This window comes from Asterias rubens, chromosome 11 (genome assembly GCF_902459465.1).
Source record: "Asterias rubens chromosome 11, eAstRub1.3, whole genome shotgun sequence".
NCBI lineage: Eukaryota > Metazoa > Echinodermata > Asteroidea > Forcipulatida > Asteriidae > Asterias > Asterias rubens.
This window is the reverse complement of record NC_047072.1, coordinates 17453769-17475282: the sequence shown is the minus strand read 5'-3', so window position 1 is coordinate 17475282 and position 21514 is coordinate 17453769. Positions and strand designations below refer to the sequence as shown.

The 21514-nt window shown below is 33.9% G+C and overlaps 1 protein-coding gene and 1 long non-coding RNA gene across 5 annotated transcripts; one reads left to right on the top strand and one right to left on the bottom strand.

The window, feature by feature from the left end:
• Nucleotides 1–1608: 1608 nt before the first annotated feature.
• Nucleotides 1609–6379, top strand: LOC117296843. 2 transcript variants are annotated; one of them, XR_004519804.1, is made up of 5 exons: nucleotides 1609–2989; nucleotides 3637–3820; nucleotides 4269–4406; nucleotides 4869–5018; nucleotides 5831–6379. XR_004519804.1 is itself a non-coding variant. In XM_033779922.1 (4 exons), exons 2-4 carry the CDS (start codon nucleotides 4299–4301, stop codon nucleotides 5918–5920), a joined length of 348 nt encoding a protein of 115 aa, XP_033635813.1. In that variant the 5' UTR covers nucleotides 1609–3820; nucleotides 4269–4298; the 3' UTR covers nucleotides 5921–6379. The 2 variants fall into 2 exon arrangements, 1 of the variants encoding a protein (XP_033635813.1); XM_033779922.1 differs by having other exon boundaries at nucleotides 1609–3820.
• A 10803-nt stretch (nucleotides 6380–17182) lies between these two features.
• Nucleotides 17183–19838, bottom strand: LOC117296896. Of its 3 annotated transcripts, XR_004519815.1 has the most exons (4): nucleotides 19359–19838; nucleotides 19049–19195; nucleotides 18176–18306; nucleotides 17183–17737 (listed from the first exon to the last, which is right to left on the bottom strand). It is a non-coding gene; the product is annotated as an uncharacterized LOC117296896 (long non-coding RNA). The 3 variants fall into 3 exon arrangements; XR_004519816.1 differs by lacking the exon at nucleotides 19359–19838 and having other exon boundaries at nucleotides 19044–19262; XR_004519814.1 differs by lacking the exon at nucleotides 19359–19838 and having other exon boundaries at nucleotides 19049–19262.
• Nucleotides 19839–21514: the final 1676 nt, after the last annotated feature.

The window sequence follows — 21514 nt, the reverse complement described above, 5'->3', positions numbered from 1 at the left end:
CAACCACACTCTAGAAAAATGGAAACGAACTGCAACTTTTCAAAGAAAAACAAATGAATTGTTTGATAAATGCTGCCCCTTCATCCCTGAAAGCCTTAATTGCTTTTTATCTCTCGAAGAGGGCAGCAAACACAATCTAGTACAAATTATGGAGACGTTCTTCAACTTTCAAGTAAAAAATCCTTGCTCAATGTTAACGTTGATGCACTTTTTGAAAACAAAATTCATGTGTTTCCACATGATTAAACAATAATTCAATAGAACTGGATGCACATATAGACAATTTTCTCTTATGACTTTTGATTGTTCTTAAAAGAACAGAAAATATGTTTCTCAAAAAAAGGAGAACAAAGTTACAATAAGTACAATAGTGGAGGTCGGATAACGCAAGTTGTCCTAAATCAAGATCAAGACGAAGACATCGAAGTGTAAGAGGAGATCTAACCCGTTCTCTTGCAGAGTCCCACCCCTCGTACCGCCCCTTCTCCTTCAAAATGCTCTTCGATCTTGTTGATGTTGTCCTTACTAGTGCAGTTTTCAAGGAGACTTTAGAGTTTCTTGGCATTTTCTTGAGCTGCATATTGGTCGAAGCCAATGATGCTTTTTAGTTAGGAGACTAGTCTTACTGGAATTTTCGGGGTTGATACTTTAAATCGTCAGTTGTCATGTTTATTTAAAATTGTCATAATTTTATGTTTAAAACATTGTAACAAAATTCCAACTTTAAACTAAATCATAGTAATTTCCGATAACTCTTTTTAAAAAAGCCAGAAAAAATGTTTTAAATAAAATAAATTAATTTCTTACAAAATCCCCTCGTTACTAAGTGCTTTGTTTTTTTGGCACAACACTTTAACCCACACCAAAACATATTTAAAAGTAATAACAATGCAGTCATCTATTCAATCAAATCAACATTCATTTTATGATTAATGTTTGATTTAGGAATTGTAAATAAAGAATTTAGACTTACTAAATGAAAATTTACATATTCCCAAAATCAGCATGACATCAATTCTGAATGTAGATCTTTCTAGCCAAAATTGTATTAATATATCTAAAAACAAATAATTGGTAAAGTAAAAGTATAAAATTAATAAACACTATAGCTTTAGGATGATTAATGTTTGATTTCGGAGATGTAAATAAAGAATTTAGACTTACTAAATGATTATTTTACATATTCCTAAAATCAGCACTACATCATTCCTGAAAGAAGACATTTCAAGCTAAAATATTAAAATATTTTAAACTGAGTTTTAAGATTGTAAACAACAACGCTGCAGCGCTTGCTCATTAAGATCAAATTTTAAATTAAAATAATGCGGAAACTGTAAGCAAATACTGCGCTCTTTTAAAGCTACAAAAAAATAAACCAAGAAGTTGGCAAGAGAGAAAAAGGGATGGGTGAAAAGGAGCAGCCATGAGAGAAAGACTTCAGTGGTGCATAGGTACGTATGGGTGGTAAGACAGTGGGTGCGTTCGCTTAGCTTCCCTGGGTCGACCCCGGTGTGTGGCTGTTTTTTCTTCCAGGACGAACGTGGGTAATTATTTGCACACGTTCGTCCTGGGAAAAAAAACCCGTCACACACCGGGGTCGACCCAGGGAAGCTAAACGAACGCACCCAGTGAAGGCCTAGAGTATCAGTTTTGGCCTAGAGTATTAGTTTTGGCCTATAGATATAAGACTAACTCTCTACTCTTTCAACAGGTTTTGATGGAGATGGGTTAAGTATAAGGTGTGACTGGCGTAGTACTTAGTCTTGATTTCAAGACGCTCAATCTAATTTCATTTGCGGTGACACAACTCACCCAAGGACAGTAAAACAAGATCCAAACAAAATAATGTCTTGAACTAAAACTTTAGTCTCGTTTCAAGATGTTCAATCTCATTTTATTTGCGGTGCAACAACTCATAATAGACGGTAAACACACTATCCTAAAAAAATACAAGATAATGTCTTGAACCAAAACTAAGAACTACGCTGTCTTTAAGTAAACGCAGAGCTTGAAGATGAAGACTCTCCCTTTGATGTCACTGGGTGAGACTGGAGGTCAACTGGAGGTCAGCAGCTTGGAGCAAAGTATCGGGTATAAGTATTGGCAAGTGTGAAAGAATAGCAACCCTTTCCAAAGATCTAATCCGTTCTACTTACTTGAGATTTAACATTTATTTTCCACATCCACTGACCGGCTTCCAGGCCATAGTTTCTTTTGTTTGCTTTCCAGAGTCTGGACCCGTTCCTCCTGAAAAAGATGTTGTGGAAGATGACGTGCAGATAAAGCGGGCATGAAACTCCCTTTGATATCGCCGATTCATGACCTGAGGACACTGGGTTTGATGAGGTCTTTGCAGCAAAGGTTATAAGTATCATGAAAGGTATAAAGTTTTAGGACAAGTGTGAAAGAAAAGTTTTTTCTCTCCACTTAGCTTATTACTTTTATTTTAGCAGCTCTGAACCTTTCAAAGGTTAGCTGTTATCTAGAGCAGGCTAGTCAAAACATTGAGATAAATTAAGAACTCACTCCGCGGTAGTGAAGTTAATAACGAGAAGTCCCCTCGATCCACTTAAGCTAAAAAAGAAGTCTGAGCCGATTTCTTACCTTCATCTCAAGTAGTGGCTCATAAGCAGGACAGTTCTTTTCAGAACTGAGAAGTCTCCCAAATTCCAGAAATCTATACCCCACTGCAGTAAAAAAGTCTCCCAATTTCCGAAAACCTACTTCGCGGTAGTAGAATATCCAGCAAGACAAGTTCTTTTCAGAACATAATCTACAAAGCAAGTGCATTGTCTTACCGCATAAACCACTCTCTTACCTTGATGGTGGCATCGAAGCCCTTCACCTGGCTGAGGACCAAGCTATACTGGCTTACAAACAAACCACATGTTTCTTTTTTTGTTTCCCACAGTCTGAACCTGATTTTCCTAAAGAGGATGTTGTGACAGTCAGATGGCAGCTCTTGGACACCGTAGATGACATGGGTTTGGTAAAGTATTGAGGTTATCTCAGGTAATGTGTATGGTGAACCTGACTATGGCTATTTGAGGTAGCCCCAAAAGGTAACCTTCAACAAACATTTCTTTAATAAGAGAGTAGATCATATTTTCATCTTGAAGATGATGAAGTAGTTTCCATGAGCTGAGAAGATGCCTACCATTAGGGACAGGAGTCATGCAAAGAATTAGTAATGTATCAAGGTATAAAGTTACCAACTACTGGTGCCGAAAACTGCCTACTAATGAGTGGGACAACTCGATCGAGAAATTTGGAAGATCACAAACAATTACATGAAGATAACCGGTGTTAGTTGCCAGACGAAAGTGATGTGGCTTTTTAGCCTCTTTCTTAAATGAAACATTCCCGTATGTTGGACAACTCGACCAAGACATTTAGAAGATCACAAACGAGCTCTTCATCAAAGTAGTGATTACTTTGGAAGGAAAATCGAAACATGCAGAAGAAATAAGTCAGATTTTGATCCACTGTTTAACCAGCAGTCTAAATACTAGTATGAAGAATTGATTAGAGCTGAATGGGAGTTTTCTTGGACATGCAAGCACTTTGACTTAACTTTTTTGTAGACAAAGAGTTTACCAACATTAATCTTTAAAAACTATATATTTTTGTCTAAAGATTGAGAAGAATATCTTGGAGATGGCATACACCCAAACTTGAGGCTACACTCGGGACGGTTTTTGGACTGGCCACCAGCTGAAGAAGGACTGTCTCAAGTTTAGCCAGATGATTTTTCCACTACAAGTTAGTTCAACCGTTCAAGTGACAGAGCGATGTTGAGTATACCACAACAGACCACTAGGTAAGTTTGAAAGAAAAACAATCTAAAACCTTATTTTAAAAGAGAAGTTTCCAACCCAAAAATTTTGCAAATGTGTGGATCTTTTTGAAGGTTTCAACTCGATTTGAAAGAATATACATGCATACGCATCATTTTAGATTGTAGTATGCAAACTAAATGGTGAAATCAGGAAGTCAACATTTTCAGAGGAAGATTTTGTTTTTAGTACCAAAAATTGAACAAAACCTGGAATATTGTGACATAAAAGTTCGCATTTTCATTGAGGTGAAACATGAGTAGTGCTGGAGGAAACGTTTCTTTGTAAGCATTCAGACTTGACTAGTCCTCAGAACAACCGAGTTTAAAAGAGGATTATCAAAATGAATCTTTGAAATTGTCTACGACAGGTTGATATAATGATCTTGAATATGACATCTCAATACAATAATTTATTTTTACTGACCACCAGTTGAAGAAGGACTGTGTCAAGTCTAACCAGATGACTCCCACTACAACCCTACAAGTTCAACCCGTCAAACGACGTATCGATGCTGGGGCTAAACAGCACTTCTTGGACAGATGCAAAAACACACCAACAGACAACTCCGTAAGTTGAAAAAAACCCTAATTCTAAATCATTCTTTGAGAGAGTTTATCCCACAAATTTGGAAAATGAGTCTGTTTGATGCTCTGTGGGTTTTTATATGAAGAGAAATTCCATCCAACCTGAGAAATTTGCAACTTTGAAGGGTTGAAATCGTTGATTTAAAAGAATACGTTCATTCCAATACTTAAGTTTGTAATGAACAAACCATACAAACAAACTGGTTTCAAAACTTCATTATAATTGGAGGTAAAGTTTGTCAGATCAAGAATACTCAAACACAGAAGGTCAACAAAAGCTGGAAAATTGTGTCATATTGTGTTCACATTGTCACTGAGCTGAAAAACTGATTGAAGCTAGGGGAGAATCTCCTTAAAGCATTCAGACTTGACTATCCTTAGAACAACTTAAACTTGTTTTAAAAAGAGGATTATCAAAATAAATTTTTGAAATTTTAAACCACAGGTTGAGATGATGACGTTGAAGCTGAAGGACTGTGTCAAGTCTACACAGAAGACTTTCTTGTACAAGATTAACCTTTCAAGTGACGTAGTGATGTTGAGGCTAAGCAACACTTTTTGGACACGAGCAAAAATACCAACAGCAGACAATATGGTAAGTTTGAAATGTTTTCATTATAAACGATCTTTTTGAAGAGAAGGTTTATCCCACAAATTTGGCAAATGAGTTGAAGGTTTCAGTGGTAGACTTTAGGACGCTAGATGGCAGCAGACTTACCAGGTACATTTCCATTGTTTACGTAGTTCTGAGCGAGCACACATGACCGAGAACAATGGATTTTACCCGGTAAGTCTGCTGCCACCAAGCATCCCAAAAGTCTCACATTCGATTTAAAGTACTACATTGATCACGTTCTTAATAAAGTTGTAATAAAAACACAACACAACAAGCTACTGGGAAAACTTTTATAAATCGAGAGGTCAAGTTCAACAGAAAAATATTATTTTTAATTAGAAAATATTAAACAAAACCTGAAATGTTGAGTCTTGTGCTTGTTCAATAATTGGATCGAAGAACTGGGCATGATTTAATAAAGCCCGTAAGCGTACAAACTTACTAAGCACATACAAGTTTTGCTTAAAATTATTTCGTGACCTCAGATTTATAACTTGAGGTCTCGAAATCAACCATGTAAACGAACACAACTCCAATGAACAATTGAGCTCAAATTTTCACAGGTTTGTTATTTTATGCATAACGTTGAGATACACCAACTGTGAAGGCTAGTCTTTGAAAATTACCAACAGTGTCCACTGCCTTTAAAAGAGGATGGTGGCCAGCCAAAATTGAACTGGATGAGTCATTTCTTTGTACGCATTTGACATGACTAGTCCTCAAAAACTAATCATTTATTAAAATATTTGTATCAAAATTAATCTTAGAAAATTATTCGTTTTCTACAACAGATTGATTTGATGACCTTGGAGATGACATTGAGGCTATTCAACACTTTTTGGACAGAGTGCACCAGCCGAAGAAGTACTGTGCCAGTCTAGCTCGATGACCCTGTGCAACAAGTTCACTGAACCGTACAAGTGACGTAGGGGTGTTGTGGGGGATCTAACCACCACTTTGTGGACTGAACAGCTGGAGATCTTCGTCATAGTCCAAATGACAAAGGGACAATACATGATAGAACACTTATCAGAGCAAACTGTCCTCATAAAGGATTTTACACATGTTGTACCATGGAACATAACTCGTTGTAGTTACTTAATATTGTTCACACCATCAAAAGCTTCAATGCTTTTTGGACTGTCGCTGACTTAAAAGGACTGTCAATTTTAGCCAGATGATCACCCACGCTCAACTGAAACAAAATGGACCATGATGGCGCCTGCTATGATGACGCTTGAGTGGAGGACCACATACATGAAGAACCATAGGTGGACCAGGGCCAATTTCATAGAGCTGCTTAGCCAGAAAATATTGCTTAACAACTTTCTGCTAACAGAAATGAGCAGGATACCAGTCACAAATTATGACATGTAAGTTTGGCTGGTACCCTTATTCTGTTAAGCAATATTTTATTGTGCTTAGCTACTTATTTTGGTTAGCAGCTCTATGAAATTGGGCCATGCTTAGGGTGTGTCTGAATGTGTGGTTGTGGCTATGGCTGCAGCTCTTGCTATGGGCCTCATACCATACTTTAAACAAGTTCATGTGAGGATCAAGCCGTATCCACAGCCACTATTTCAGACACAGTCTCTTCAGTATTGTTGTTTACTCAATAGGCTTTTCTTGGATTCATCAAAATCCCATACCAATATTGTACAAGTAGCTAAATTCTCACATCAGTTGATTTGATAAAATTGGCAGCCTGGCCTCTCGCCAAGCATTGTATTGCTCATCATGGATAATCAAATTAATTAAAACCAAGTACAGTATGCTTTGGATTTTGATGGAGTCAAAGTAGTTAGGAATGCAAGTCAAAAGATGGTGCATCTTTTTTGTTAAGTGAAACCATCAATTCAGGTAGCCAAATATTTCAGAATACAAGCAACGCAGTCTTTGAACCTTGTTTTGGTACTTTTTGCCAAACACATGAACATTGTTGACTAAACAAGTGAAAATACCAGAAACAATTAACAGTTGGTTGCAGGAAAATTGTTTACTTATATTTGACAGAACTTAGGTCACTAAAGTTCTTTGACATGTTAGACATCATGGCAACAAACCCAAACTTGGATTTAGTTGTTTTATTTTGGTACACTGCTTTGTGAAAAAAATAATGTGAAGGAAGGAATGACACAACCTGCAGACAAAATTGCAATAAAACTGTGTACGAATATCTTAAAGTTTGTTGAGGTCATAAAATGATTTTGCGGGATTAAGTACGATCATTTGCATACATGTATGTCCTAGTATTAAAACCATTTAAAGTATCATTCCTAAGACCACACCCTGTTCAGCACAAACCGCTTTTTTATCTGCGCATTCAGTAACAAAACAAATAGTGTTACTTATTTTAAAACATTCCTCTTGGCTACTAGCGCAAAAACAAACTGAAATTGTACTAGATCATTTAATAATAATCAATTTTATTGTAGTGTATATTAATTGTAGTTTATCTAAAGTAATTGTTTTTTTTATATTTAAATTTATATCTGTTTGTGATGTTGGTTTTCTGAAGTATTATTTGACTGTAATAAACAATCATATTTCTATGTGACAACTCCTTGCATTTATTGTTACACAATTTTGTTGTTAAGGGGCTGTATACGTTTGACTGGTTATGGAAAAAAAAGAGTAACTTTTTGACAAAACCCCTTCAGATTTTGTGCAATCTCAAAGTACTGAGGTTATGAAAAAAGAAATAACTTGTATCTCAGACAAATTGCAAACCGAGCCCCTTTGAAAAAAGATAACACTTTTATCACAAACAAACTTTAAACTGAAAAGCATTACTTGTACGTTTCAAATTTGAAAAAATGCACAACCCTTTATGCATTTTAAAGTTTTTATAAAATACACAAGGCTTTAGCCTCGTTCATTTGATAGCAAAAATATACCAGGGTTTAGCCGTGTATATTTTAGAGCAAAATTTGAAATTTACACAAGGTCTTGTAAAATTTTTTGAGCAAAATTTGAACAATAAACAAGACTTCTTCGTTTTAGAGCAAAAAAGAAAACACACAAGCCTCGTGCATTTTAGAGCAAAATTTGAAAATTACACAAGGCTATTATTTTATACACCTCGATTCACATATTGCGTCCAAGCAAAAATAAAAAGACACACACACGGGAATTGAACCCGGGTCCCGTAGCTCCCAGTCTAATACATTCTTAGACTAGCTGCGGCGCCAGTTACTAAGTTACCGAATAATAAATACCTAAAGAATAATATTCAATAATTACAGGAGGCTTTAGCCTTATAGACTTGTTTGAGCAAAAGATCTACAATCATTATTCGCTAGGTATTTATTATTCGAATGGTAACTGGCGCCGCAGCTACTCCAATTTTTGGACCCGAGTTCAATTCCCGTTTGTATGTTTTTATTTTTTGCTTCGACGCAGTGAGTGAATTATTTAAGTAGTATAAAAATCATCTCCAAACACCAACGGGCACTGTGGTGACACGGTACACTGGATAGTTCAATTGTGCGTGCATTCCAGAGTTGGGATACCGGTTCGAATCCTACCCGTACCAAGAGGGACAACAAATACAAAAATATTATAACCAATTTGAGCCACACATTTTGCTTGTCAAATTTTGCTTGAAAAAAATCTATAAGGTTATATATAGCCTTATGAACTTTTGCTTTGGAAAATTTTGCTTGAAAAAAATCTATATGGTTATAGCATTGTGAACTTGTCAAATTTTGCGTAACAAAATCTTTAAGGCTATAATCCTTGTGAACTTGTCAAATTTTAAGCACAATTTGACAAGTTCACTTGTAGACATTTTTATGCAAATTTCAAGCAAAATTTTACAAGTTCACAAGATTAAATTTTTTCAAGCAAAATTTGAAAAGTTCACAAGCCCTATATAATTTTTGTCAAGCCCTATATAATTTTTTACTGGGAAAAATTGACAAGTTTACTTGTAGACTTTTTCAAGCAAAAAATGACAAGTTCACAAAGATTATAGCCTTAAAGATTGTTTTCATGCAAAATTTTAAAATTTAACAAGGCTATGGCCTTGTAAACTTTTTCAAGCAGAAGTTCAAAAGATTAGATTTTTTTCAAGTAAAATTTTACAAGTTCACTTGTAGACTTTTCATGCAAATTTTCAATCAAGATTTGACAAGTTCACAAGGATTATATAGCCTTAAAAAATTCCAAGCTAAATTCCAAAATAATTGCGTGTTCAAAAGATTCGATTTTTTTCAAGCAAAATTTGGCAAGTTCACAAGGCCTTATAGATTTCCTTCAAGCAAAATTTGACAAGTTCACTTGTTAACTTTTTTATGCAGATTTTCAAGCAAAATTTGACAAGTTCACAAGGGTTATAGCCTTAAAGATTTTTTCAAGCAAAATTTGACAAGTTCACAAGATTACATTTTTTCCAGCAAAATTTGACAAGTTCACTTGTAGACTTTTTCATGCAAATTTCAAGCAAAATTTGACAAGTTCACAAGGATTATAGCCTCAAAGATTTTTTCAAACGAAATTTGACAAGTTCACAAGATTAGATTTGTTTTCATGCAAAATTTGATAAGTTCACAAGGATTATAGCCTCAAAGATTTTTTCAAGTGAAATTTGACAAGTTCACAAGATTAGATTTATTTTATGCAAAATTTGATAAGTTCACAAGGCTAACCCTAACCCTAAACCTAACATAGGCCTTATAGATTTTTTTCAAGCAAAATTTGATTTTTTTTCAAGCAAAATTTGATTTTATTTCAAGTAAATTTAAGTCTCCAAGTTCACTTGGAGACTTTTTATGAAAATTTTCAAGCAAAATTTGACAGACTCACCAGAATTATAGCCTTTAGATTTTTTTTTCCAGCAAAATTTGACAAGTTCACATGATTAGATTTTTTCAAGCAAAATTTGAAAAGTTCACAAGGCTATAGCCCTATATAATTTGTTCAAGCAAAATTTGACAAGTTCACAATGCTATATAGCCTATAGATTTTTTGAAGCAAAATTTGACAAGTTCACAAGATTCGATTGTTTTCAAGCAAAATTTGACAAGTTCACAAGATTTGATTTTTTCATGCAACATTTGAAAAGTTCACAAGGCTAACCCTAACCCTAACCCTAACCCTAACCCTAACCCTTATAGATTTTTTTCAAGCAAAATTTGATTTTATTTCAAGCAATATTTGACACGTTCACTTGTAGACTTTTTCAAGGATTAGAGCCTAAACTGATTTTTTCAAGCAAAATTTGACAAGTTCACAAGATTATATTTTTTTCAAGCAAATTTTGAAAAATTTGCCTTGTTAACTTTTTCAAGCAAAATTTGACATGTTCACAAGAATACACTTTTCACGCAAAATTTGACAAGTTTATAGATTTTTTCAAGCAAAATTTGAAAAGTTCACAAGGCTATAGCCCTATATAATTTGTTCAAGCAAAAATTTCCAAGATTACATTTTTTCAAGCAAAATTTGACAAGTTCACTTGTAGACTTTTTCATGCAAATTTCAAGCAAAATTTGACAAGTTCACAAGGATTATAGCCTCAAAGATTTTTTCAAACGAAATTTGACAAGTTCACAAGATGAGATTTGTTTCATGCAAAATTTGATAAGTTCACAAGGATTATAGCCTCAAAGATTTTTTCAAGTGAAATTTGACAAGTTCACATGATTAGATTTATTTTATGCAAAATTTGATAAGTTCACAAGGCTAACCCTAACCCTAAACCTAACATAGGCCTTATAGATTTTTTTCAAGCAAAATTTGATTTTTTTTCAAGCAAAATTTGATTTTATTTCAAGTAAATTTAAGTCTCCAAGTTCACTTGTAGACTTTTTTATGAAAATTTTCAAGCAAAATTTGACAAGCTCACCAGAATTATAGCCTTTAGATTTTTTTCCAGCAAAATTTGACAAGTTCACAAGATTAGATTTTTTCAAGCAAAATTTGAAAAGTTCACAAGGCTATAGCCCTATAGCCTATAGATTTTTTGAAGCAAAATTTGACAAGTTCACAAGATTCGATTGTTTTCAAGCAAAATTTGACAAGTTCACAAGATTTGATTTTTTCATGCAACATTTGAAAAGTTCTCAAGGCTAACCCTAACCCTAACCCTAACCCTAACCCTAACCCTTATAGATTTTTTTCAAGCAAAATTTGATTTTATTTCAAGCAATATTTGACACGTTCACTTGTAGACTTTTTCAAGGATTAGAGCCTAAACTGATTTTTTCAAGCAAAATTTGACAAGTTCACAAGATTATATTTTTTTCAAGCAAATTTTGAAAAATTTGCCTTGTTAACTTTTTTAAGCAAAATTTGACATGTTCACAAGAATACACTTTTCACGCAAAATTTGACAAGTTTATAGATTTTTTCAAGCAAAATTTGAAAAGTTCACAAGGCTATAGCCCTATATAATTTGTTCAAGCAAAAATTTCCAAGATTACATTTTTTCAAGCAAAATTTGACAAGTTCACTTGTAGACTTTTTCATGCAAATTTCAAGCAAAATTTGACAAGTTCACAAGGATTATAGCCTCAAAGATTTTTTCAAACGAAATTTGACAAGTTCACAAGATGAGATTTGTTTTCATGCAAAATTTGATAAGTTCACAAGGATTATAGCCTCAAAGATTTTTTCAAGTGAAATTTGACAAGTTCACATGATTAGATTTTTTCAAGCAAAATTTTAAAAGTTCACAAGGCTATAGCCCTATATAATTTGTTCAAGCAAAATTTGACAAGTTCACAAGGCTATTATTATAGCCTATAGATTTTTTGAAGCAAAATTTGACAAGTTCACAAGGATTATAGCCTTAAAAAAATTTCAACAAAATTTGACAAGTTCACAAGATTCGATTGTTTTCAAGCAAAATTTGACAAGTTCACAAGATTTGATTTTTTTCATGCAACATTTGAAAAGTTCACAAGGCTAACCCTAACCCTAACCCTAACCCTAACCCTAACCCTTATAGATTTTTTTCAAGCAAAATTTGATTTTATTTCAAGCAATATTTGACACGTTCACTTGTAGACTTTTTCAAGGATTAGAGCCTAAACTGATTTTTTTCAAGCAAAGTTTGACAAGTTCACAAGATTATATTTTTTTCAAGCAAATTTTTTAAAGTTCACAAGGTAAACCTTTTCACGCAAAATTTGACAAGTTTATAGATTTTTTCAAGCAAAATTTGAAAAGTTCACAAGGCTATAGCCCTATATAATTTGTTCCAGCAAAATTTGCAAAAATTTCCAAGATTACATTTTTCTCAAGCAAAATTTGACAAGTTCACTTGTAGACTTTTTCATGCAAATTTCAAGCAAAATTTGACAAGTTCACAAGGATTATAGCCTCAAAGATTTTTTCAAACGAAATTTGACAAGTTCACAAGATTAGATTTGCTTTCATGCAAAATTTGATAAGTTCACAAGGATTATAGCCTCAAAGATTTTTTCAAGCGAAATTTGACAAGTTCACAAGATTAGATTTATTTCATGCAAAGTTTGATTTACAAGATTACATTTTTTCAAGCAAAATTTGACAAGTTCACTTGTAGACTTTTTCATGCAAATTTTCAAGCAAATAACGACAGGTTTTCAAGGCTTATAGCCTCAAAGATTTTTCTAAGCAAAATTTGACAAGTTCACAAAATCAAATTTTTTCATGCAAAATTTGAAAAATTTACAAGATTACATTTTTTCAAGCCAAATTTGACAAGTTCACTTGTAGACTTTTTCATGCAAATTTTCAAGCAAAATTTGACAAGTTCACATAAGGATAATAGCCGCAAAGATTTTTTTCAGCAAAATTTGACAAGTTCACAAATTAAATTTTTTTCATGCAAAGTTTGAAAAATTTACAAGATTACATTTTTTCAAGCAAAATTTGACAAGTTCACTTGTAGACTTTTCATGCAAATTTCAAGCATAATTTGACAAGTTCACAAGGGTTATAGCCTTAAAGATTTTTTTAAGCAAAATTTGACAAGTTCACAAAATTATATTTTTTTCATGCAAAATTTGAAAAATTTGCCTTGTTAACTTTTTCAAGCAAAATTTGACATGTTCACAAGAATACATTTTTCAAGCAAAATTTGACAAGTTCACTTGTAGACTTTTTCATGCAAATTTTCAAGCAAATTTTCCAAGTTCACAAGAATTATAGCCTTAAAAAAAGTTTAAGCAAAATTTGACAAGTTCACAAAGCTATATTTGACAAGTTCACTTGTAGACTTTTTCATGCAAATTTTCAAGCAAATAACGACAGGTTTTTAAGGCTTATAGCCTTAAAGATTTTTCTAAGCAAAATTTGACAAGTTTACAAAATCAAATTTTTTTCATGCAAAATTTGAAAAATTTACAAGATTACATTTTTTCAAGCCAAATTTGACAAGTTCACTTGTAGACTTTTTCATGCAAATTTTCAAGCAAAATTTGACAAGTTCACAAAAGGATTATAGCCGCAAAGATTTTTTTCAGCAAAATTTGACAAGTTCACAAATTAAATTTTTTTCATGCAAAGTTTGAAAAATTTCCAAGATTACATTTTTTCAAGCAAAATTTTACAAGTTCACTTGTAGACTTTTTCATGCAAATTTCAAGCAAAATTTGACAAGTTCACAAGGATTATAGCCTCAAAGATTTTTTCAAACGAAATTTGACAAGTTCACAAGATTAGATTTGTTTTCATGCAAAATTTGATAAGTTCACAAGGATTATAGCCTCAAAGATTTTTTCAAGTGAAATTTGACAAGTTCACAAGATTAGATTTATTTCATGCAAAATTTGATAAGTTCACAAGGCTAACCCTAACCCTAAACCTAACCTAGGCCTTATAGATTTTTTCAAGCAAAATTTGATTTTATTTCAAGTAAATTTAAGTCTCCAAGTTCACTTGGAGACTTTTTTATGAAAATTTTCAAGCAAAATTTGACAGACTCACCAGAATTATAGCCTTTATATTTTTTTCCAGCAAAATTTGACAAGTTCACATGACTAGATTTTTTCAAGCAAAATTTGAAAAGTTCACAAGGCTATATAGCCTATAGATTTTTTGAAGCAAAATTTGACAAGTTCACAAGGATTATAGCCTTAAAAAAATTTCAACAAAATTTGACAAGTTCACAAGATTCGATTGTTTTCAAGCAAAATTTGACAAGTTCACAAGATTTGATTTTTTCATGCAAAATTTTAAAAATTTACAAGATTACATTTTTTCAAGCAAAATTTGACAAGTTCAGTTGTAGACTTTTTCATGCAAACTTCAAGCAAAATTTGACAAGTTCACAAGATTAGATTTATTTCATGCAAAATTTGAAAAGTTAACAAGGCTAGCCCTAACCCTAACCCTAACCCTAAACCTTATAGATTTTTTTTAAGAAAAATTTGATTTTATTTCAAGCAATATTTGACACGTTCACTTGTAGACTTTTTCAAGGATTAGAGCCTAAAAGAATTTTTCAAGCAAAGTTTGACAAGTTCACAAGATTATATTTTTTTCAAGCAAATTTTGACAAGTTTATAGATTTTTTCAAGCAAAATTTGAAAAGTTCACAAGGCTATAGCCCTATATAATTTTTGCAAGCAAAATTTGACAAGTTCACAAGCCTAATAGATTTTCTTCAAGCAAAATTTTGTTTTATGTTTGTGGCTCAAATTGGTTTTAATATTTTTATATTTTTTAACGGGGGTACGGATTCGAACCGGTGTCCCTACTCTGGATTGCACGCACAATTGAACTATCCCGTGCACCGTGTCACCACAGTGCCCGTTGGTGTTTGGAGATGATTTGTATACTACTTAAATAATTCACTCACTGCGTCAAAGCAAAAAATAAGAACACACACGGGAATTGAACCCGGGTCCCGTAGCTCCCAGTCCAATACATTCTTGGACTAGCTGCGGCGCCAGTTACAATACGAATAATAAATACCTAAATAATAATGATAAGTACACATAAGGCTAAAGCCTCCTGTAATTATTGAATATTATTCTTTATGTATTTATTATTCGTTAACTTAGTAACTGGCTCCGCAGCCTAGTCTAAGAATGTATTAGGACTGGGAGCTACGGGACCCGGGTTCAATTCCCGTGTGTGCGTTTTATTTTTGCTTGGACGCAATGAGTGAATCAAGGTGTATAAAATAATTGCCTTAATGTGTAATTTTCAAATTTTGCTCTAAAATGCACGAGGCTTGTGTGTTTTCTTTTTTTGCTCTACAATGAAGAAGTCTTGATTATTTTTCAAATTTTGCTCGAAAATTTCACAAGGCTTTGTGTATTTTTCAAATTTTGCGCTAAATTACACAAGGCTTGTGTTTTTTATAATTTTGCTGTAAGATGCGTGTAATTCTAAATTTTTGCTTTAAAATGCACAAGGCCTTGTGTATTTATGAAATATTTTGCTCTAAAATGCATAAGGCCTTGTGTATTTATGAAATTTTGCTCTAAAATATACAAGGCTAAATGCCTTGTTTATTTTTGCTCTCAAATGAACGAGGCTATAGCCTTGTGCATTTTTTTCAAATTTAAAACGCACAAGTAATACTTCTCAGATTAAAGTTTGTTTGTGATAAAAGTGTTATCTTTTTTCAAAGATGCTTGGATTGCATTTTGTTTAAGATACAAGTTATTTTAGTACTTTGAGATTGCGCAAAATCTGAAGGGGTTTTGTCAACGCAGGAAAAATAATTTGCAATTGGAAAACACAACCTGAGAAGCGTTACCGCTGAAACACTTCTGAGATTTGCATTTTATTTTTTTTCAGTCGAAAGTGATATCTTTTGCATAACCACAGTACTTCGAGTTCGGTTATGTCTACACAGGAAGAATACTTTGTAATTTTTTGCTCTAAAATTGGAAAACACAATCTGAGAAGCGTTACCGCGGTAACGCTTTTATGATTCAAAGTTTGGAGGTCAACAAGTTACAGTTTTTCCCCCCATAACCAGCCAAACGTATACAGACCCTAAACAAATGCAAGGAGTTGTCATGTAGAAATATGATCGTTTATTACAGTCAAATAATACTTCAGAAAACTAACATCAAAAACAGATATAAATTTAAATATAAAATTAACAATTACTTTAGATAAACTATAATTAATATACACTTCAATAAAATTGTTATTATTAAATTATATAGTATAACTACAGTTTGTAGAGGAATGTTTAAAAAAGAAATAAGACTATTTGGTTTGTTACTGAATGCGCAGATAAAATAGTGGTTTGTGCCGAAGAGGGTGTGGTTTTAACAGTGATACTTTAAATGGTTTTAATACAAGGGCATACATGAATGCAAATGAACGTATTTAATCTCACAAAGTTATGTTATTTCCTCAAAAAACTTTAAGATATTTGTACACAACTTTATTGCAATTTTGTCTGAAGATTGTGTCTTTCCTTCCTTCACATATTTTTTTTCACAAAGCAGTGAACCAAAATAAAACAACTAAATCTAAGTGTGGTTTTGTTGCCATGAAGTATAAAATGTTAAATAACTTTGGTGACTAAGTTCTGTCAAATATAAGTTAAAATCTTTCCTGCGACCAACGGTTAATTGTTTCTGGCATTTTCACTTGTTTAGTCAACGGGATTTTAGCAAAAAGTACCAACACAAGGTTCAAAGACTGCGTTGCTTGTATTCTGAAATATTTGGCTACCTGAATTGATGGTTTCACTTAACAAAAAAGATGCACCATCTTTTGACTTGCATTCCTAACTACTTTGACTCCATCAAAATCTAAACCATACTGTACTTGGTTTTACTAAATTTGATTATCCATGAGTAGCCATACAATGCTTGGCAAGAGGCCAGGCTGCCAATTTTATCAAATCAACTGATGTGAGAATTTAGCTACTTGTACAGTATTGGTATGGGATTTTGATGAATAAAAAAAAAGCCTATTGAATAAACAACGATACTGAGCAGACTGTGTCTGAAATAGTGGCTGTGGATACGGCTTGATCCTCACATGAACATGTTTAAAGTATGGTACGAGGCCAATAGCAACAGCTGCAGCCATAGCCACAACCACACATTCAGACACACCCTAAGCAGGGCCCAATTTCATAGAGCTGCTAACCAAAATAAGTAGCTAAGCACAATAAAATATTGCTTAACAGAATAAGGGTACCAGCCAAACTTACATGTCATAGTTTGTGACTGGTATCCTGCTCATTTCTGTTAGCAGAAAGTTGTTAAGCAATATTTTCTTGTTAAGCAGCTCTATGAAATTGGCCCTGGTCCTATGGTTCTTCATGTATGTGGTCCTCCACTCAAGCGTCATCATAGCAGGCGCCCTCATCATCCAGCTCGTGTTAGTTGAGCATGTGGGTGATCACCTAGACTTGACACAGTCTTTCATCAGTCAGTGACGGTCCAAAAAGCATTGAAGCTTAGCATGGTGTGGAAATCAACCATTGACTACAACTAGTAAAGTTCCATGGTACAACCATGTGTAAAATCACCTTTGGAGGAGAGTTTGTTCTAAGAAGTGTTCTATCATTATTATTGTCTTTGATACTTGAACTATGACCCAGATCTTCAGCTGTTCAGTCCACAAAGTGGTGGTTAAATCCCCGGACAACATCCCTTCGTCACTTGAACGGTTGAACTTGTAGCAGAGAGTCAGGTAGCTAGATTTGACGCAGTCCTTCAGCTGGTGCACTCGGTCCAAAAAGTTATGATGAGCCCAAATGTCATCTCCAAGATCATCAACTCAACCTGTAGTAGAAGATGAATAGTTCTAAGATTATTTTGATCAATTATTTTAATACAAGAAACACTTGTAAGAGTATGGCTACGCTTGCAAAGAAAATTCTCCTCCAGCTTCAAGCAGGGCCCAATTTCATGAAGCTGTTACGCAGAAAATACTGCTCAGCAAACTTCTTTGCAAAGCCAAAGAAATGAGTTGGGCATCAGTTGAATCATTGTCAACTTTTGGGAATTTTTACTAACCGAATCTTTGAGCATGCACAACATGACTCAAGATTATGTTACACTTTTTCGAACTGTGTTCTCAAAAAAACGTTTTCTGTTTGGTGTGTTTCTTTTACAACCAAAATGATGCGAATGAATTTATTCTATCAAATCGAGTTGAAAACTTCAACTCATCTTCTCTTCAAATTTATCTTTTTGAATATTAGTTTTGCTCCAACTTACCAAAATGATGTTGGTGACTCTTTGCTCTGGTCCAATAGTGCTGGTCATCGCTATCTTGAACGGTTGAAGTTGTAGCAAAAAGTCAAAGAGCTTTAACTGGCAAAGTTCTTCCTCAGCTGATGGAACTCAATCTGTGGTAGAAAATTAGTAATATTTTCTAAGATTCATTTTGATAAATTATTTTAGTAAAAGTATCAGATGTTCTTGGAAATTTCTCCGGCAACTCCAATCAGGGCCTAATTTCATAAAGCCTTGCATTTAAAGACAGTGGACACTATAACTGTCAAAGACTATCCTTCACATGGTGTATCTCAACATATACACAAATAACAAACCTGTGCAAATTTGAGCTCAATCGGTCGTCGAAATTGCGACACAATAATGAAAGAAAAAACACACTTATCACACGAAGTTGTGTGCTTTTAGATGCTTGATTTCGAGACCTCAACTTCTAAATCTGAGGTCTCGAAATCAAAGTCGTAGAAAATTACTTCTTTCTCGAAAACTATGTTAATTCAGAGGGAGCCATTCCTGAGTATGTTCTGAAAGGAACTTGTCTTGCTGGATATTCTACTACCGCGAAGTAGGTTTTCGAAATTCGGGAGACTTCTCAGTTCTGAAAATGGGTCACTACTTCAGATGAAGTAGGAAATCTGCTCAGACTTCTTTTTTAGCTTAAGTGGATCGAGGGGACTTCTCGTTATTAACTTCACTACCACGGAGTGAGTTCTTAATTTGTCTCAACATTTCGACTAGCTTGCTCTAGATAACAGCTAACATGAAAGGTTCAAATAGCTGTTAAAATAAAAGTAAATAGCTAGGTGGAGAGAAAAAAACCTTTTCTTCACACTTTTTCTCATAATTTTACCTTACATGATACTTATAAACCTTTGCTGCAAAGACCTCATCAAACCCAGTGACATCAGGTCATGAATCGGCGATATCAAAGGGAGTTTCAGGACTGCTTCGTCTGCACGTCATCTGCCACAACATCTTTTTCAGGAGGAACGGGTCCAGACTCTGGAAAGCAAACAAAAGAAACTATGGCCTGGAAGCCGGTCAGTGGATATGGAAAATAAATGTTAAATCTCATAATGTGTAGAAAATGTAAGAGCCGTGGAGGGGAGGGGTTATTTTTCTGTCCCACTTATACCAATACTTATACCCGATACTTTGCTCCAACCTTTGCTCGAAGCTGCTGACCTCATTGACCTCTAGTCACTCAGTGACATCGAAGGGAATGTCTCCATCTTCAAGCTCTGCGTTTACTTAAGACAGCGTAGTTCTTAGTTTTGGTTCAAGACATTATCTTGTATTTTTTTTAGGATAGTGTGTTTACCGTCCATTGTGAGTTGTTGCACCGCAAATAAAATGAGATTGAACATCTTGAAACGAGACTAAGTTTTTAGTTTTGGTTCAAGACATTATTTTATTTGGATCTTGTTTTACTGTCCTTGGGTGAGTTGTGTCACCGCAAATGAAATTAGATTGAGCGTCTTGAAATCAAGACTAAGTACTACGCAAGTCACACCTTATACTTAACCCATCTCCATCAAAACCTGTTGAAAGAGTAGAGAGTTAGTCTTATATCTATATGCCAAAACTAATACTCTAGGCCAAAACTGATACTCTAGGCCTTCACTGGGTGCGTTCGTTTAGCTTCCCTGGGTCGACCCCAGTGTGTACGATTTTTTCCCAGGACGAACGTGTGCAGATAATTACCCACGTTCGTCCTGGAAGAAAAAACAGCCACACACCGGGGTCGACCCAGGGAAGCTAAGCGAACGCACCCACTGTCTTACCACCCATACGTACCTATGCACCACTGAAGTCTTTCTCTCATGGCTGCTCCTTTTCGCCCATCCTTTTTTCTCTCTTGCCAGCTTCTTGTTTTTTTTTGTAGCTTTAAAAGAGCGCAGTATTTGCTTACAGTTTCCGCATTATTTTAATTTAAAATTTGATCTTAATGAGCAAGCTCTGCAGCGTTGTTGCTTATAATCTTAAAACTCAGTTTAAAATGTTTTAATATTTTAGTTTGAAATGTCTTCTTTCAGGAATGAAGTAGCGCTGATTTTAGGAATATGTAAAATAATCATTTAGTAAGTCTAAATTCTTTATTTACATCTCCGAAATCAAACATTAATCATCCTTAAGCTATAGTGTTTATAATTTTTATACTTTTACTTTACCAATTATTTGTTTTTAGATATATTAATACAATTTTGGCTAGAAAGATCTACATTCAGAATTGATGTCATGCTGATTTTGGGAATATGTAAATTTTCATTTAGTAAGTCTAAATTCTATATTTACAACTCCTAAATCAAACATTAATCATAAAATGAATGTTGATTTGATTGAATATTTGACTGCATTGTTATTACTTTTAAATATGTTTTGGTGTGGGTTAAAGTGTTGTGCCAAAAATACAAAGCACTTAGTAACGAGGGGATTTTGTAAGAAATTAATTTATTTTATTTTAAACATTTTTTTCTGGCGTTTTTAATAAGAGTTATCGGAAATTACTATGATTTAGTTTAAAGTTGGAATTTTGTTACAGTGTTTTAAACATAAAATCATGACAATTTTAAATAAACATGACAACTGACGATTTGAAGTATCAACCCCGAAAATTCCAGTAAGACTAGTCTCCTAACTAAAAAGCATCATTGGCTTCGACCAACATGCATCTCAAGAAAATGTCGAGAAACTCTAAAGACACCTTGAAAACTGCACTAGTAAGGACAACATCAACAAGATCGAAGAGCATTTTGAAGGGGAAGGGGCGGTACGAGGGGTGGGACTCTGCAAGAGAACGGGTTAGATCTCCTCTTACACTTCGATGTCTTCGTCTTGATCTTGATCTTGGTTTAGGACAACTTGCGTTATCCGACCTCCACTATTGTACTTTATCAATATTGTAACTGTGTTCTCCTTTTTTTGAGAAACATATTTTCTGTTCTTTTAAGAACAATCAAAAGTCATCAGAGAAAATTGTCTACATGTGCATCCAGTTCTATTGAATTATTGTTTAATCATGTGGAAAACGCATGAATTTTGTTTTCAAAAAGTGCATCAACGTTAACATTGAGCAAGGATTTATTACTTGAAAGTTGAAGAACGTCTCCATAATTTGTACTAGATTGTGTTTGCTGCCCTCTTCGAGAGATAAAAAGCAATTAAGGCTTTCAGGGATGAAGGGGCAGCATTTATCAAACAATTCATTTGTTTTTCTTTGAAAAGTTGCAGTTCGTTTCCATTTTTCTAGAGTGTGTTTGCTGCCCTTTTAGAGGTAAAAAGCAATTAAGGCTTTTAAGGATAAAGGGCAGCTTTCATAAA

Coding starts and splice junctions, on each gene's coding strand:
- LOC117296843 (XM_033779922.1), top strand. CDS start 4,299: ATGACTCCCACTACAACCCTACAAGTTCAACCCGTCAAACGACGTATC. Junction 4,407..4,868: donor ACACACCAACAGACAACTCC/GTAAGTTGAAAA, acceptor TTTAAACCACAG/GTTGAGATGATGACGTTGAA. Junction 5,019..5,830: donor TACCAACAGCAGACAATATG/GTAAGTTTGAAA, acceptor TTTCTACAACAG/ATTGATTTGATGACCTTGGA.